This window comes from Bos mutus, chromosome 26 (assembly GCF_027580195.1).
Source record: "Bos mutus isolate GX-2022 chromosome 26, NWIPB_WYAK_1.1, whole genome shotgun sequence".
Taxonomy (NCBI): domain Eukaryota; kingdom Metazoa; phylum Chordata; class Mammalia; order Artiodactyla; family Bovidae; genus Bos; species Bos mutus.
Genome location: NC_091642.1, coordinates 32,564,671 through 32,582,824, shown reverse-complemented (window position 1 = coordinate 32,582,824; position 18,154 = coordinate 32,564,671). Strand labels below are relative to the sequence as shown.

The 18,154-nt window shown below is 52.7% G+C and overlaps 1 protein-coding gene across 1 annotated transcript in view; it reads right to left on the bottom strand.

Annotated features, from left to right (window-relative positions):
- Window positions 1-18,154, bottom strand: part of CRTAC1 (cartilage acidic protein 1) — a 152,029-nt gene that overhangs the window by 26,534 nt on the left and 107,341 nt on the right. Inside the window, exons 4-6 of the mRNA XM_070363326.1 lie at window positions 16,493-16,629; window positions 11,111-11,267; window positions 1,499-1,633 (exon numbers count right to left, since the gene is read on the bottom strand). Of these exons, the coding sequence (XP_070219427.1) occupies window positions 1,499-1,633; window positions 11,111-11,267; window positions 16,493-16,629 (429 nt within the window). The remainder of the gene's footprint in view (window positions 1-1,498; window positions 1,634-11,110; window positions 11,268-16,492; window positions 16,630-18,154) is intronic.

Below are 18,154 nucleotides of genomic sequence, written 5' to 3'. Positions count from 1 at the left end.
GGCAACCCCCAACCTCTAGGATTAATACCCCATTAATTCTCCACAAAACGCCCCAGCCCTAATGTTGGTGGCCTTCTGCGTTGGCCCATTTCTCTCCTATCTACAAGGCACCTTGACAAGGAGTTGGTTCCTTTTCACGGGAATAATCGGTGCCAGGCTGCACTTCACAGCAGCATCTGTTTGGGTGATGAATGCCCTCTTGACATGTCTTGTTAAACCCCTGCAATCACTCTGACTTTCAATTACGGGCCTAGCACCTTTCCTCTCTTCCCGCCTGATACCTTCCCCCCCTCCAACTTGTTCGCTCACCTCTGCTTCCATCTCTTTAACACCTTATCAAGTCCTCTCGGTTTTCTCCACCACCACCTCCCCTTCATTTTATGATTTCTCAGCAATGAGAAAATTTGCTGCTGGAGTGTACAGCAGGTGAGCTGGGTGGGAAGACAGGCTGGGGAGCTGCCTCCACCTTTAGCTTTGCCCGGAGAAGGAGATAAGGGGAGTTGATCCGCTGCAAGGATGCGTTGGCGGAGTGTTCGAGATGGGAACTCTGGAGCAGAGCGCTGGAAGGGCAGTTAAGTCACAGAGAATGGATTGGTACCTGCTCAGGGATTGGATGTTAGCTGTCAGCACGAGCTGGAGCTTGTAGGACCTTTGATCTGTGTGTCTGCATCCCCGCTCACCTCTTCTCCTGGAGACTGGAGCTTGTCGCTCCACTGCTAAGAGGAGGAGAAATCAAACCTCCCGTTCCTGGGCAAGGTGAGTGGGGGGAGGTACCAGGTGGGGAGAAGTAGTTGAAGGGCAGACTGATTATGTCCACAAGCTTTTATTATGTGTCCCAGGCCTTGCAGACACAGACAGATGGTCTTAGTGGTGTAGGAGCCTGAGTGAGTGGTACCCGCAAGGGCAGTGGGAACACAGAGGAGGGGGGTTCCAGTCTCAGCCAGGCAGCACACAGGGAGGCTGGAAAGGCTTCACAGACAATATCTGAATGAATATTGAGGGACCAATAGAAGTTCTGCAGGTAGAGAAGGGGGAGAGGGCATTTCACGTAGAGAGAACTGGCAGGTGCAAAGGCCCTGAGGCAGAGGACAGAGGAGCACAACAGGAGGAAGGGGAGCAGAGCTGGGAGCCTGGAATACTATTTTGGGTGGATTTAACTCTGCTTCTTATTATAGCTATTCATTTATTTGTCTGTTTCCCCCTCTAGATCGTCAGTGCCTTGTTTATGGGGGGTGAGAGTGGGGTAGGGTGATCTTATTCAAGTCAGGGTCCCCAGCTCTTAGCACCAGCCTGGCACTTAGCAGGGGCTCAATTAATGGTCACTGGATTGAACTGAATGTTTAAGATGGATGGGGGATTAGAGGTGACACGCACCACTAGCTGTGCAGACGGTGACTTGTCCCTCTCTCCCTGGGGCCTGTGGGGCCGGAGGGAGCAGGGCAGCCCAGAGTCCCCTGTGGGGTGGGGGTGGGGGGCACAGGGCAGAGACTGCACTCACCAGCGCTGGCCGCAGCATCCACGAACGTGCCGTCACCCCGGTTGTGGAAGAGGAAGTTGGGCCCGTTCTCATTGTCGCAGAAGATATCCGAGGCACTGCTGCTGAGGATGGGGCCCACGCTGACGCCCCGGCCCCCTGGGGAGGACATTGACCTTCACTAAGTGGAAGAATCAAAGCCCCAGGCCCATGCAGAGGAGGGGAGGCCTTGGAGGCAGGCGGGGGGGGGGGGCCCTAGAGAAGCTGCGATGGTGATGCCACAAGGAGCCTGGGGAAGGGGGATTCTGATATTTCTGATGCTTCCTGGAGCCCAGATGTGGGCTCACGGTTCCATAAACCGATGCGGTGGGTGGCCGCACTGCTGGTGAGGCAAGTGAGGAGCAAGACAGTCACTTAGTGCCCAAGGAATGAGTCCCTGCGTTGAGGAACACAGGCCACCACACAGAGCTTTCCCTTCCCTTCGGTGACTGAATTCTACTCCTAAACGCACCTCTGCCAACAACATTTTGATTAAGTCACAGATTCCCTGACAGCCCCCCGCCTTACCCTGATTGCACGTATGCTGGTCACGATACTGGGTGTGTTCCCACTCTAAGGACCTAGAGAAATGGGTTCCAGGCACAGGTACAAGGAGGCCTCCTTTGGTTTGACTGGTGTAGGAAACAAATGTGAGCACCTGCCTGTCTGTCCATCAACAGGGATGCTGAATGGATTACAATGCATCCATATGATGGCCTAGTCTGCAGCTGCTAAAAAGACTGTGTAGATCCATAATATTGACTTGGAGGAATGCCCATGACATATTCTTAAATGAAAAAGCAATTTGCCAAGTAATGGTCTATGATCCTGTTTTTATTTTTTTAAAGGAAAACAAATGATATTCCTGAATATATATTTGTGCAAACTTATTCTTGAGTTTTGGGAAAAGCCGGGAAGGCCACACCCTGAGCTGTTCACACTGGCTACCTTTTTTGGGGAATGTCTGTATTGTTTGGCTTATTGCAACAAGAATTGCTTCTGCAGTTTGAAAGGAAAAAATCCAATAAGGTGTATATTTTTTAAGGAAAAAAAGAAAGAAAGCCAGCTCTATGTTAGGGTTTGAAGTGCCCAAGATCGATGTGGACATGTCACCAAGTTCAATCTTAAGATGTTTTGAACAAACCACCCCCAACCAATGAGTTTCAAATAAAGCCCTGAAAGCCTTCCCTCTGCCCCATCCCCACCCCAAGTTCAGGGGGGGAAATAGCTTGACCACGACCAGGATGTGGGTTCTAGTCCCAGCTTGGCTTTTTTGACCTCGGGCAATTCATGTTACCTGGTTAGCCTCAGTATTCTCATCTATAAAATGCAGATAATGTGCCCTGCCTTTTCTCTTTCAGGCCTTTTGAGAGGATCAAATGAGGTGAGAAAACTTAGAGGACCAAATGATGTGAAAGGTCTCTGTGAGCCCTACAGCCTTGCTACTCAGTCAGGTCCGTGGACCAGCTGCTGGTGTGCCACCTGTGAGCTCGTCAGAGATGCAAAATCTCAGGCGCCTATTCACCCGACCAGGACCTGCATTCTAACAGGATCCTGGGGGGTTTACCTGCATGGAAAAGTCTGGAAAGTACCGCTCTGAAGAGCTGTTCAGTACAATAAAGCAGTTTACTAGGGCACTCAGAAGAATGTGATTTTTAAAAATAAATAAATGAGAGCTCAGTGGACCTGAGTGATGCTGAGCCAAGCTCCCTCATTAGCCCACCTCCAGACAAGGCAGAGGTTTCTACTATGGATAATGTGAAGAACTGACTCGTTTGAAAAGACCCTGATGCTAGGAAAGATTGAAGGTGGGAGGAGAAGGGGACGACAGAGGATGAGATGGTTGGATGGCATCACCGACTTGATGGGCATGAGTTTGAGTAAGCTCCAGGAGTTGGTGATGGCCAGGGAAGCCTGGCATGCTGCAGTCCATGAGGCCGCAAAGAGTTGGACACGACTGAGTGATTAAACTGAACTGAATTTGGGATGGAGGTTTTCTTGGTCCCCAGGCCCTTTTCTTCTCTGAGATTTCTCCTTGGAGGAAATCATGGGACCTTTCTCACCTGTGGAGCCTGCCCACCAGGGGCCAGCTTTGGGGGCAGGGGAACAGACTGGGGCAAAAGGCATTGCTATGGGGGTCCTTGTGGGGCTCCTTGTTAACACATTCTGGGCCCTGTGTCTCCCGATTCCCCCCAGGGAATCTAATTAACTCTCAAGGCGAGCCCAAGCCTCATGAAAACAGAGCCCCTGAATCCACAATGCTTCCAGGGAGCGTCATCCAAGTTGCACAGGCCAGGCATTTTCATTAGGAGAGCCATGCATGGGGCTTTCAGATGCTTTTCTTTTCCTAAGTCAGCAGGGAGGGTGCCGGGCTACTATACTACCTGGGCACCTCTTCTGCCCATTCAAGGAGTTGCCGCTAAGTGGTTGCTGGTCCTGCCCTTGTCTTGCCAGACTCCAGGCCAGGAGCAGGCTTCGGTGAGAAATCCTCCATTTTGTCTGGACCCCCAACAATTCCAGGTGGGGCTCCAGGACTTGCTGCCCTGCAACTCCATCCTTCTTCCCCCGCTCCAGCATCCTCCAATTTCCTCTCTGCCTCTGACTCCCAAGCTGTGACACATTCCCTTCATTTTCTCCAAAGCAGGTTATTTCCCTCTTGGACAAATTTCTAAATCTTTCTAATTAACTAATTGGGTTGGGTTGAAGCCTTGCACCATTTGTAACCTGTAATTACTAGAAAATTGCCATGGTAACCACACTACTAATTAGTGACAATTTATTGCCATGGCAACTGGACCATAACAGAGATGTTACCCACAACTCCTTCTTGGCAAGTTCACCACACAGTTGGGGAGCAGGTGAGTCGACAGTCAGGGAGCTAGCCTCCTGGGCACCAGCTGTAGCAGACTCAGGATGGAGGGTCTAAGGGGATCTGAAGCAGGGGCAGCCAGGTACCTGCACCCCTCTCTGAGGCCAAAAGGGGAACACTACTCCCAGGTCCATCGTGTAAGGGCTCTTCAGACCAATAAAATCCATTCATCTTAAGTGTAGCCTGACCATCCCACTCCATGCCCGGTCAATGACAGAGGCCTGTTATCTAGGAAGGATCTTTTGCCTAGACCTTGCCCTCTCCCGTAGCTCTTTTCCTGACTTCGCCCTGTCTTCTGTCATACCCACCCTGTTTCATGGCCTCTGAGGTTTAGCACACACCCTATGGGACAACCCCAGGGCAGTTAGGAACATCTTTATTCAGCCTTGGAAAATGATGTCCCAATAGGGAGTTAAACTCCACTTTACATCAATTAATTCCTTTATACTTGAGGCCAGAATATTCTCTTGGGGGCACGCAGCTCCGCAGTTGGGGCTAGAGAGGCGCACTGGTGGTGGGAAAGATGGGGGGGTGGTCAGGAAGTTCGAGTTGTGTGGCCTTGGGCACGTCACTGAGCCTTTCCAGGCATCTGGTTTCTCACCTATAACTTGAGACTGATAATAATAACCCCTTCTTGGGCTGTCATAATTATTAAATGAGCTGGTATTTGGAAGGTACCTTGGAAAAACGTCAAGTGCCACAGACTCATTAGTGCCAGTATTTCCCACCTGCTGGGAGAATAATATCACTTTATTTTGCTAATACTCTCAAGCTTCAAAGACCTCCTTGTTCTGCTGCTGAGTATGAATGCGGCTCCCTCCCCACCCCTCCCTGAAGGCTTTTCACTTTGCCCACCAGACTGGGTGGGAGAGAGGGTCATGGGGAAAATGCTTTCCTGTGGACCCCTCTTTCTCCGGTCGGTTCCTGGCACCCCTTGATGACCAGCTCCATGGCTCTGAGCCCAGGGGGCAAACCTTGCTCACCCTTAAGAACTGCACCCCTAAACCTCTTGGGAGGGAGATGCAGACCCAAATCCAATTTAGGTGCAGAGGGAATCAGAGGATGAGATGGCTGGATGGCATCACCACCTCAATGGACGTGAACTTGGGCAAATTCTAGAAGATGGTGAGGGACAGGGAGGTCTGGCATACTCCAGTCCACGGGGTCGCAAAAAGTTGGACAAGACTGGGTGACTGAAAAACAACAATCCATCTCTCAAACCACATGAGGGCAGCCCTCATGGTTGAGGGTGGGGAAGGGAAAGAGGGTTGTAGGAAGTTGGGGGCATGCTGCTGCACCACCCCAAACAGTACAGCAGAGGGGCTGGGATGAAGAGGCGGGGGATTCACTGTGCTAAGGAAGAGCCTCCAGGGACTGCCTAGAGTGGCAAGAACTTGGGGAGTGTGCCCTCCAGGCATTGGTCTCCCTCCCTGTGAAATGGTGTGGGGGTGGGGTGAGAAGGTCTCCAAGGCTCCTTCCAGCTCTACTTTTCAGGGCATCCTCCAAGCCGGACCTCAGGATAAGTGTGGCTGGGAGTGGATTCCTGGGCCTATTCACAGTCCGCACCATGGAGGCTCTGCAGTGAGGCTGTTAGACAAGGAACTTGGGACCTGTGGGATTATTCTGCTGATTAATGATTCCAGTGGATGCTAAGGCCTGCAGGCTGCCAAGAACGTCCAAGATATTAAAAGAGTAGCAAAGCAGTGGCATGAAGGGGTGGAGGAATGAACAGTGTGTGTGTGTGTGTGTGTGTGTGTGTGTGTGTGTGTGTTGGAGAAGGGGGTGTGAGAAGGGCAGGATGGTAACAGCCCACATTTCCTGAAGCTTCTAACACAATAATACGGTGTTGGTGCTGGTATTGCTACCCCCGACCCTGTGAGAGCCGTCCAGGCGCTGGGAATGGTTCCAAGCGTGCAAGGATGGAGGGTGTTAGACAAGGATATTCCCACTTGTCTCTAATCCCTCCAGCCTGTCCCTGCAGAAGATTGAGGGGGTGGGGGGGGGGCGGGAGGACAACCCCCATCACTTGTCTGCTGGGTGGGGATTTCCAAACCTTGGGCGCCTGGTGGGTGCAGGAGCGAAGTCCTTCTCTATGTGCTCCCCTGCCCTGCCCCCAGGCAGGGCTGGAAGAAGCTATTTCATAAGAGAGGGCTGGAAAAGGAGGGGCAGGAAGAGATGCTCTGTGGTTCAGTCTCGTATCCTAGGTTTTGTGTGATTCACATCACCTCACCATTTTCTAGGTGAGGAAACCAAAGCTCACAGAGGCGTAATCTCAGCTAGGGGGCAATGGATCATAGCTGAAACCCATGCCCGAGTGACTCCAGAGCCACTCTCTCCCCACAGGGTGCTCTCAAACATTTCTACTCGATTTCCCTCTCCCTAGAAGAGGGGTCTGTACTCTTGATAAGGCCCCAGAATGGCCAGCCATAATACGCTCGACATTAAAATAAAACTCAGTTGTTTTCGCTGAAGAAAATGCATACCAAGATTGCATTTGCATTCTGTAATACATCTGTGCTTGCTCTAAATAAAAAACGATGTCCCTTCTTGTCAGTCATCTAACGCATCTGACACTGTGTGTTGACTGGGGCTTTGGGTACTCTCGGCAGGCCTGTGGTTGCACTCCCCGGGGGTCCCAGGCCCTGGCTGAGGGGTCTGTCGCTCTTGCCTTGCCTGTCCCCAGCTGACACATTTGGCTGCACACTCACTGAAAGGCTAGCACCCGCCTGGGAACCCGGGAGGCTCTGAGGTCCCCAGGCTACCGCCCCTTCTCTGGAGCTGGCTAGTGGGGATCCGCCAGAAGGCCTCAGCTGGGCTTTAGGCATCTCTGTCTCCTCCAATAATGACTTTCTATAAATCAGATCTGCCCGCTGCTTTGTTCTACACTGCTCCCAGCCAACAGCAAAACTCTCCACCCAACATTGTAAATCCACCTTCATTTTCTTTCCAAATTTCTTTTAAGGCTTCTTTAATCACCACCTTGCAGCCTGGACAGATGCTCCCTAAAAGGGTGAGGCCAAATCGCATAGGTCCTCAGAAGAAGTAGAGGCTGGGGAGAGGCAGGGTTCAGAGGGAAGAAGGGAAAAATAGATGGATTCCAGCGGGAATAGGGCTAAAATGCCCACGCCAGTGCCCTGGAGGACACGCCAGGGTAGACACATGGAGAATACCTCTAGGGCAGGGGCCGGTCCTGCTTGCTTTGTGCTTCCCTCTGTGTTCAGACAGTAGAGAATTCACCTGCAGTGTGGGAGACCTGGGTTCGATCCATGGGTTGGGAAGATCCACTGGAGGAAGGCATGGCAACCACTCCAGTATTCTTGCCTGGAGAATCCCCATGGAGAGAGAAGCCTGGGGGGGCTACAGCCCATGGGGTCCCAAAGCATCAGATACAACTAAGCAACAAAGCACGTGGCTGTGCTCCCTACACTCAGGAAATGACCAGCATCCCTCTGTCAGAACCTCAGAGCAGGGTGCTGATGTCCACTACACTTGTGTGTACTGTCTGTGTGCCAGGCCCTGTGCCAGGCATGCCCTATGTTTACCTCTTTTAATATTCCCATTTTGCAGGCAAGAAAACTGAGGCTCAGAGGGGTTAATAAGTTGCTCTCTATTGCCTGGGCAGGAGGACGTGGTGGAAGCAAAATCTGCACCCAGCACTCTGGCTCCAGATCCTGGCTATGTAGCAGCTCTGCTAGAGGGCTAATTTAAGGTGCTCAGAGGGGCCTGGGGACATGTCTGAGATCACTGGGGGGGCCATAGAGGCGGCTGCAAAACTCTTGGTCCCCTCGAGTTCCTGACAGGCTCTCGGCCATTGGGAGAACTAGTTCTTAGGATTCCCATGCAGGGCAGTTCAGGCTATAAGAGGCTGCGGGCAGCTGGGGAAGCCGGGGCTAGGAGAACCAGGAACCACCAGGGAGTGATCTTCCCGCTGCTCAACTCTGCATGCGAGGCTCGGGCTGCGCCGCCTCCAGGGACCCTCGAGTCCCCCGAGAGCGGGCGCGTCGGCCGCTAGATGGCACTGTGACCCAGCAGAGCGGCGGCCGGCCGCGGAGTCGGGCGTCTAGAGAGGATGCCTCCCCTCCCCCTCCCGCGGAGCCCGACAGCCGGGTGTGGGCTTCGCCATTGCCCGCCCTGCAGCCCGGGATGCTCGGGCCAACTCCCCTGCTTCCCTGAGTAGACCAGGCCAGGCAGCTGTTTCAATCAGAAAAACCGGGAGTCGCAATTAAAGTCCAGAGGGCCAATCCCTGGGGCTGCGTTTCTGGTGGGTGCACCTCTTCCTTCTTCACCAGCCCCTCCTGTCTTGCATGCTGGAGCAGGATTCTCAAGCTGGAGGTCGTTTGAAAGGTCAGCTGATTCTGGTAGTTTAGGTATCAGCGGCTGGGGCTCTAAGTGCTAGTGTCTCTGTAAACCTCCTGTGTGACCTTGGGCAAGTCCTTTCTCCTCTCTGGACCTTGATCTGTTCTTTTGCAAACGGGTAGTTCTCTGTGGTCCATCGGGCAGATGGGTGTTGTGTGCCTTGGCTCCAGGGACATGCGGCTCTCTGACTGCACAGCTGGCCGAGGCTTGCTTCCCTCCCAGCCTGTTCCGGCCCTGCTCCTCACTGTCTACATCTCTCCCAGGGCCCAGGGCACCCTCCTGGAGCTGAGCCTTGGCCATGTGTCAGAGCCTTGGCAATCAGGCTGGGCTCTGGTGGTGGCTGTTACCTTTGGGGTCCATTCCTGAGGGGGCATCTGGGCTAGTTTTCCAGCCAGATGTCCATGTGTTGTGAACAGAGTGACTATGGGGGCTGCAGGGTAGCGTTGGGGGGCTTGGCAGGCAGGGAAAGGGTGGGCTGGGGAAGGCGGGTAGACAGAATAGTAACTTGGTGGGCCAAATAGGTTCTTGTCAGCCAAATGGCTCTTGGAAATCTGCAGAGCTGCTCTAACGTGTCCTCTGGGCATGCCAGCTGCCCCGGCTTGCCTGCATGCTCCATAGAAACTGCTGTCCCTTCCTTGAGCTGTCCGGTCCTTCCAGCACAGCCTGGCACAGCTGCCCGGTGCCCCCTGTCCCTTCCTTGAGCTGTCCGGTCCTTCCAGCACAGCCTGGCACAGCTGCCCGGTGCCCCCTGTCCCTTCCTTGAGCTGTCCGGTCCTTCCAGCACAGCCTGGCACAGCTGCCCGGTGCCCCCATCCCCACCCGTGCTCCTCAGCTGTCTTGTCTTGGAGACACCCCTGGTTCCGCCAGCCTTCCTTCCCCACCCCTGGTTCTGCCAGCCCCCCTGCCAGCCTGCCGGCATGAACAATGTCCCCTCTTGCTCACACCCTGCTACAACCTTATGAATTCTTTGATTCTGTGTACAGCCCTCGCTCCCAGACCTTGCTTGCCTTCCAGCTCATCATTTTCAAGTGCTTCATCTCCCCAGCCCACCCTCCTTCTGCAGATCAAGGCACTTAATTGCCAAGCCAGCCCAGTGCGCAAAACTGGGAACTATTCAGAAAAATTGACTGTACAAGTCGAGGCTGAAGCTCCTGCATGTTTATTCCTTTTCCCAGGAAAACATGGTTTACTGCTGACACTCAGCCTCTTTGCTGCTCGCTCCCATGCAGAGCTCTTGCACTCTTTGATGGGGCTTGAGCTGTGTAAACTATTTTATTGTCTAGTCATTTGTTCCCACAAACTTTGTCAGACAGGTTAACATCAATCTCCCCCTTTCACTGAGGTGGAGGGCTGGCTAGAGAAAGGCATCGTAAACTCAGGGGAGGCCGTGACAATCGTTTCTGGGGAGGACTTTGAGATTATGCCATTACCCAGGTGGCTGAAGGCAGGGGAGTGGCCCAAATGACCCATCAAGGATCCTTCCAGCCCCCAGATTTGGAACCAGGTAGGCTGCCACTTGGAATTCTGTAGTGCCAGTTGGGACGGACATATCAGGAAGGTCAACTGCTCAGAGAATTTCTACATTCAAGGTGCAGGTAGGGTGTCAATGAGGCCAGAGTACACGTGAGAAGTTGTGTACAGCTCTGGCTTCCTGATTTTTGGCATCCTAAACAGGAACTAGATTGCTCTGCCATCAGCAGTCTATTGGCAGATTATCAGAGTTTAGTCAGCAGCCGTGCTGGAATTAGAAAAACAGCCTTCCCTAGAAAGATCTCCTGTCAGAGACTCTGACAATAGGTCCCCCATTCTGAAAGATGTGGGGGGAGTGTGCCTTAAAAAAAAAAGTGCTGGAGAGGTTTGGGAATAAGAACACAATTCTTTGAGCTCAGTTTACTGAGACGGGACCCAGCTGAAGCTTAGGGATTTAGCACTCAATTCCTGGCTGCTTATGTGTAAGTAAATAATTTCATCTGCTGTTTGGCAATAAAAAATGCTTTAAATCTTGGCCTCTGTGATTTGTCAGTTTTCTCCTACAGAACCTGTTCACCCAATCGCTTGGGTTACAGCAGAGAATGGGGCAAGGGGTTCCAAAGAGAGAAAGATGCGGTGATCTTCTGGGCTATGTCCGACGTCACCCACTGTGCCCGCCAAAGCCCACCCCACCAGATGTCCCATCATCTGGAGAGGCGGCCTTTGAGGAAGCCGTCTGTGGGTGGTGGGATAGAATAAAACCTTCACCTTCCCTCCCCAGGGCACAGACCCACCCTCTCCTGTGGGCTCTGATGAATTAGACTCAGCCTTGCGGGGCCTGAAGCCTAGACCTAGCCCCCAGCCCCTCCAGCTCATAGGTCCCCCTGTTCCACTCTGCCTACCTGTGTATTTGCTGACCCCAGCCTCAGCTGCCACGTCTCTGAGCGCCAGAATGCCCCGGGAGAGGTCAGTGGCCTCGGGGTCCATTTCGATGAGGGCGTCAGGGCCCACGTTACCATAGGCATAGTTGGCGATGTAGATGGAGTAGCGTCCGGAGCCCTGAGCAGGAAGGGAAGGAGGGTCAGTGAGCAGGACCATCTGGGGGCCCGGAAGCAGATCCCCCCTCCACTCACAGGACCATAGCTCTTTCTCGGGGTTCGGGCTCTGCTCCTGGGGTCTGACTCTGCTCCTGGGGTCTGGCGTGCATGACCTTACACGACACGGCTCCAGAGGTGCTTTTTCACAGAGGCTACGAAGTGTGGGATGCCCCCAGAGTCCTACAGCACAGTGCTTCCCCTTCTCTCCTGTTCCAGAAGAACATCCCTCCTTCTCCCCCACAACCACCTTTTTATAGACAATTTTCTAATGTGCCTCCCTCCAGCTGAGCTCTCTCCAGCTGCCAGCCAGGGTAGCTGCTCAATAAATATTTGCTGATTGATTGATCTACCAATTCCCATTATTCTCAGTCTCTCTCCCATTCAAGCTTGCTCCAGCCAAGATGACAAGCAAATTCCTGAGCCATCTCCCTCCCCCATCCCCACCCCATACTTCTTCACTCCTTAATTTGGATGGCACAAGAGGTTCAGCCACACCAGGCTCCTCCTTCCCACTTCTACCCCTTGCTTTTCCTGTACCAGAAAGAAATTGTATATTGCTTCTGCCTTTATAACAGTGTCTCAAATATATATATATATTTCCCCCTTTGCATCCAGGAGAAGCCCTGGGCACCAGTTCCTTGTTACTGTATTCATTCTCCTCTCTAGTCCAAAACACGGCTGATGAAAGATTCTTTCCTGCCTGTTATTATAATGGTGTTATTTCTTCAATGGATGCTTTCTTTCCCCCAAGAGATCCACACAATTTCTCAATCAGTTTTCTAGCTTTCCTCTTATCCCTTGCAGCATTTCCCTCCAATTAATCAGACAGTACATATTTCTTGAGCTCCAACGGTGTGCAAGGTCCTGGGTTATAAATGTACTTCAGACAAAGTCTTTGTCCTTAGGTTGCTTATAGTCTGGCTTTAAGGAAGCTGACAAGCTGCTGTATAGCACTGGGAACTATACTCAGTATTTTGTAATAGCCTGTAAGAGAAAAGAATCTAATATATATATATATGTATGTATGTATGTATAGATGAATCACTTTGCTGTATCCTGAAACCAACACAACATTGTAAATCAACTATACTTCAATAAAAAATAAAATTAAAAACAACAACAACAAAGGAAGCCATGAGCACAAAACAACCTGGGAGAAATAGCTGAATTTAAGACAGCACGGCGCGCTCTGTCTCTGCCCTCTTTTCAGCCTTCTTTACTTTCTTTTATTTCTTCCCCAGTGGTCCCATGAGAGCCCTCTCTCACCTAACTGGTCACTTTATCCCTTTGGAACCATTTTCTTTGGGGAAGTTGATTAAGAGCCACCTGGGGCTAACAGGTAGGTGAAGCAAGGAAGGTGCTCAGGTTCTCCTGGGGGAATCAGACATGTCAGCAATTACAGGTCTGATTAAGAGTGGGTACAGGGTTTCCCGGGTACACAGAAGAAGGGCTCCTAACCCAGAGGAAGGGCGCCTGGCCACAGAAAGTTCAGAAAAGGTTTTCTAAGAGGAGTCTCGGCCGGGTGAAGTGGAGGGGAAAGAACCTTCCAGACAGAGATGAGACAAAGAGTGATGTATACCGTGTGTTGGGAAGCTGCAAACAGTTTGTTCAATGTTCCCGGAATATAAGACGCAAGGTGTGGCATGTCGGGGGAGGAAACTGGAGCTGTTCCAGTTTCCAGCTCCATAAAGACTTTTCTGCCTCTTCATTTCTGGTTCTCTGGGTCTCTAGCCTGCTACCTGAATGGTGTTGTAAAGCGGTGCGACTCAGAATTCAGTTTTGCGTGGGGATCATGTGGGGATCATTTGGGGATCTGGTGAAAATGCAGATTCTGATTCGGCTACCTGAGTCTTGTTACTCAAGACCGTCCCTGGGCCAACAGCATCCGTGTCACCTGCAAGCATGTTAGAAATACGGACTCTCAGGCTCCAGCCCAGACCTGCCGAATCAGAATCTGCATTTCCACAAGATCCCCATATGATCCCTAAGCAAAACTGAAGTCTGAGTCGCACTGCTTTACAACATCATTTGTGGTTAGGGAGAACTTTGAAAGATTCTTGCCCATCCCAGGAGCTTGGTGTACGTGTGTGGAATGACTGGATGAAGAGCGAACGGATGGGGCCAAAGGGGAAAGTGCGCCTTTACCGTGATGCTGCCTGACCCTACCAGCTGTTAGCAATCGCATCGGCAAATGGGCAATTAAGCCCAAATGAACTGAAATGCACTCTGCTAGAAATCAGGATATTTATAAAATGTGGTTATACCTAGTTCCTTACATCAGTGTATTGGGTTGACAAAATAGAAAAATTGGAGATGTGTTACAGTTCTAGAAGACTGCAGAAAGTCACATGTGAACTTGACCACGGTAATTGTGGGTGGGGGAGCTGATTCCAGGGGAAGGAAGATGTTCCTGCAGCTTTGGGTCCAGGGCAGTGTTACCCATCCTTTAGTCTACCTCAGAATCAACTGGCAGCAGGCAGGGGCAGGGGGGTGGTGGTTGTGAAAGCAACCTGGATGCTGGGTCCTATCCCCAGAGTTTCTGATTCAGGAGGTCTGGAGGGCACCCTCAAATCCGCATTTCTAACAAGTTCCCAGGTAAAGCTGGTGCAGCTGTTTCAGGAACCGCACCCTGAAAACCACTGGTCTAGGGCTGTGATCCCAGTCCAAGCTCTGCCCCTAACTGGCTCTACGTCCTTGGGCAGGTTCCTCACCCACTTTGGCTGCACCTCCTCATGTGTTACATGCGAATCGTAGCCCCCCTGCTTCCTGGCAGGGTCGTTGAGAAGATGAAATGAGACAACGCATGTGAAAGGACTTTGAAAAGATAAAAATGCTATATAAACATGAGGCATAATCATTATCGATCAGGGAACGCTTCTTGTAAGAGATCGGCTTTGGGCTGGATCCAGAAAGGTGGATGAGTGATGAGGCAGCTGAAGACGAAGGGCAGCGGTGTTCCAGGTTAGGGGCAGAGAATGGATGAGGGCTGCGAGGGGAGAGGGAGAGAACAGCACACTGTAGGGGTTGAGACTTTTACCTGGTGCAAAGCTCCCAAGCTTAGCATACGTCAGAGTCACCTTTGGGCCTAGTTGAAACCCAGGCTGCTGGGCCCCACCCCCAGTGGTTCTGATGGGTAGGTCTGGAGGGTGGGGCCTGAGAATCTGCATTTCTAACAACACTGATGCTGCTGGTCCAGAGACCACCGATCAGGTACACTAACAGGCCCCAGCTAGGGGCTGTGGGGCTGAGGGAGGTGTAGGTCAAAGGCTGTAACAGAACCTGTGGTTAGAAATGTGTATTTGGTACAGGTTTACCCAAAGGCAGGGTAGCAGGGAGGTAAAAAGGTGTCTGACTATTTTCAGCTAGGCAGGACTCAATTTCTGGCTTTGCCTGTCACTTGCTATATGGTAACAAGGTCAGTTGCTTAAGTGCCAGAAGCCTCAGTTTCCCTATCTGTAAAATGGGGATAATGACAGCATTTACCTCATTGGCTTTTTTGAAAATTCAGTAAGATGGTGAATGGGAATCACTTAGCACAGAGCTTGGCACGGGGTTAGTTTAATAAGCATAATAGCTATTATTATTAGTGTTCTGTTAATATTATATTCCTACTGTTGCGATTGCTCTCCTGTTTTCCTGCACCACACTGCATCCCTGTCTCTCAGCTTCCACTCAGCCTTGACCTCTCCACGGTTCTCGGGCCTCGGGGGTTGCCAAGGTGGTGGTTGAACACAAACAGAAGCCCCTCTTCTGATGGCAGACAGACCGGTGCTTTCTAGTTCCCTGAGGCTGGGTCTGAGTAGGGAGTGAGCGAGCTGCTAAGTGCCTGCCTACTGTGCTTCATGCCAAAGTGTCTTTTTTCCCCCTTTTTTCTTTTTGCACTTCACATGGTGCCTCTGTCCTGTGGTTAAGTGCGTGGGTGTGTAGGTGACCTTGTTAGGACAGAGTGCGTCTCTCTGTGATTAACCTTCAGACCCTCCTACTGGTGCTGAGAAGGTTCCTGCCTTAGCTGGGTGTGGGGCACCCTGGTCCTGAAGGGGCTAAGGAGACTGGAAGCCAGGAGGAGACGGAAGAGGCCTCTCAGAGGCCAGGCCTGGTGCCCCTCCCCGCCCCCCAGATCCTCCCCACTCCCTGGGGCTCTCATGGAGCCTCCTCCCCTTTCCTCCCACCAGGCGGGAGTCCAGGTGGCACAGATTCAGGTCAGGGCTAAATGTGGCTTCACAGCCCAGCTTGGCTGCTCTTCCTAGCACCAGCTTGTTAAGAAATAAATATTTATACCTGGCACCTGCCTTTTCCCAAGGCCTGGAGGCCCCTGCTGTGAAGATTCACTCTGAATCCCCAATCCCCTTGGTGCCATCTCAAATCCCGAATGAGTTGGCCCCCTCGCCCCAACTCCCACAATGGGGACCAGAGACGCTCCCCTGGAAGCTGGGCAGCAGCTGGGTCCCTGATTTAGTGATGATGTTTTGTAAAAGCCAAGGAGGGGCGGCAGGGGAGCAGGTGACAGGAGGGATGAATCAGCGCCACGCCACGCTCTGGCTCTGGCTGGCTTGGCTGGGATGCCCGGGCGGGGCCCCCTCACAGGACGGATGGTTGCAGCTGCTGCTTCCCTCCTCACTTGGCCTTTCTCCCCGACACTTTGAGTTAGCAGTTGTATGCCGGGTGGACCAGCAGGGCAGAAAGGTATCGATGGTGCTTTGAATGGCACTGTACATTCAGGCAACCCTCCACTCACCCGCTCACGAGCCCCTTTGCTATGCCTTCATTTGTTCCATAAATATTTATGGGGGAGGGGGCCTGATGGCTCAGTGCCTGGCATATAGTTGGCACTTCATAAATGAGTTGAGTTGAATGAACGAACACAAGGTTACGAGCTGACTGATTCTGAGTCACATCTGAGCCACACCACCAATCCATTCTGGGTCCTCAGGCAGGCCCCTGCCCCACGCTGGGGCTCAGTGTCCTCTGTCCAGCAGACACAATGATGACAGCCCCTGGTTGCCGGGAGGGCCTCAGGGGAGAAAGGATGTGAAAGGATGTTAGCATCTACTTTGTGCAAGGCCCTGGGAGCGGCCTTGAGCTCTGCCCTTGGGAGCCGTGCTCTGTCTGGGGATGTCTGCTGGCGCTTCCTCCTGGCCATCACGCTGCCTCCCTTCTCCCCAGGCCCCCATGTTCCCCTGGACTCACCTTCCTGTCCACGCAGGCCACAGAGCGCCCGGCAAAGAGGCTGGCCACGCCACGGGCCACATTGACCTCGTCACTCAGGATGTCTTCCCAGCGGTTATTGCGGAACTTGAACAACTTGTCCGTGTACGTGGCCACCCCTGGAGACAGGAGGGAAGAGAAGGCTGGTGGTCGGTGGGGTGCCTGCCCCAGGTCTTGGGGCCACAGGTGGACGGGTCAGCTGCTGCACGGTGAACGCTCCTCACAGCCCTCAGGCAGTGGGGACCCCTCTCCTGGGGACACCCAGTTATTCTCAATTGAGGGAAGACATTGAAGCTTATGAAGATCGCCAGCCCAGGCCTCAGGAACTTCGGAAGAAGTGTGACCGCTAGCGTGTGTCAGAGCTGATCCTTAATAGCAGGATCTTATGGTCTGCACCACGCTTCTGCGGCACCAGGAGGGACATCCTGGGATCGCCAGTATTTCACATCCAGACTCAACCAAGAATGTCTCTTTCTCCAGGAGCTGCTCCCTGCATGCTCTGCTGAATCACAGAGCCTGATGTGGGTCTCAGAAGAAATGGTCCTGGTCAGTGGGTGGGTCTCAAAGTCCAGATGGAGGGTGGGGCTGGGAGTTGAGCTCTGACAGGGGTATCACCAACAGCCCGAGAAACCTGGATGGCAGTGGGGTCAGCACTAATGGGGCAAGGGTTAGTGGAGAGGCAACGGGCTCAGACTGAGGGGAGCAGGTGATGCGGCAGCTAAAACTTGGGGTTTTGAGTAAATTGGCCTGAGTCTCAGGCTCGGTTCTACAGAGACTCTTTCAGGATTTAGTTGTTGACTGTGGGCAATTTGAGCCTCAGCTTCCTTATTTGGAAATGGGGATAACGATAATAACTACATTCCACTTTAACTCGAGGGATAAATGAGATAACTCAGGTCAGAGGCTGCGCACAGCACCCCCCAGAGTTGGGGGTGGTCCTCGACAGAAATGACTGTTCTGGTTTCATAGACGGGAGACCCTCTGAGGTGCTTCAGGGACTTCAGCCCTGCACTGCAGGGGTGTGTTGAGAGTGTCTGAGTGTGTGAGAGAGTGTGTGAAAGTGTGTAGGAATAAGCAGGAGTGAGTGGGTGTATGAGAATAAGAGTGAGTAAAAATGAGTGAGTATAAGTGTGAGATTGAATGAGTGTGAGAATGCGCGTGACAGAGAAGGGGTGAGTGCATGAATGTGAGCATGTTCCGGTGAGGGCTGTTTTTGGAATGGTCCTCAGGGGGCTCTGACTCTGGGGGACAAAGGCTGCCCTCTGAGTGGCCTCCCATGGGGCCCTCCTAAGACCACGGGGACCCACAGGGGAAGGTGCATTCTCTGTAGGGCCTGGACTTGACCTCAGGGACACTTGCTGGACTCTGGGAAGCTGGCCCGGGGACTGAGCCATGCCACCTGGCCTGACCCTTCTGGGCGTGCAAAGACCGGTTTCCATGAAGGGGAAGGCCCTTCCCGAGTGAAACGGGAGGCTGATCCAGGAGTCCTGCAGGTGTCTGTGGCTGGTGGGGGAGTGCCCATTGGGACTCCCAAGGGTCTGCACAGAGCTGTTGTGGCTGCTGGGGGCCCACTGGGGCTCCTGGGGGTCTGCCAGAGCTGCCGTGGCTGGGGGTGGGTGCTCACTGGGACTCCCGAGGAGCCCG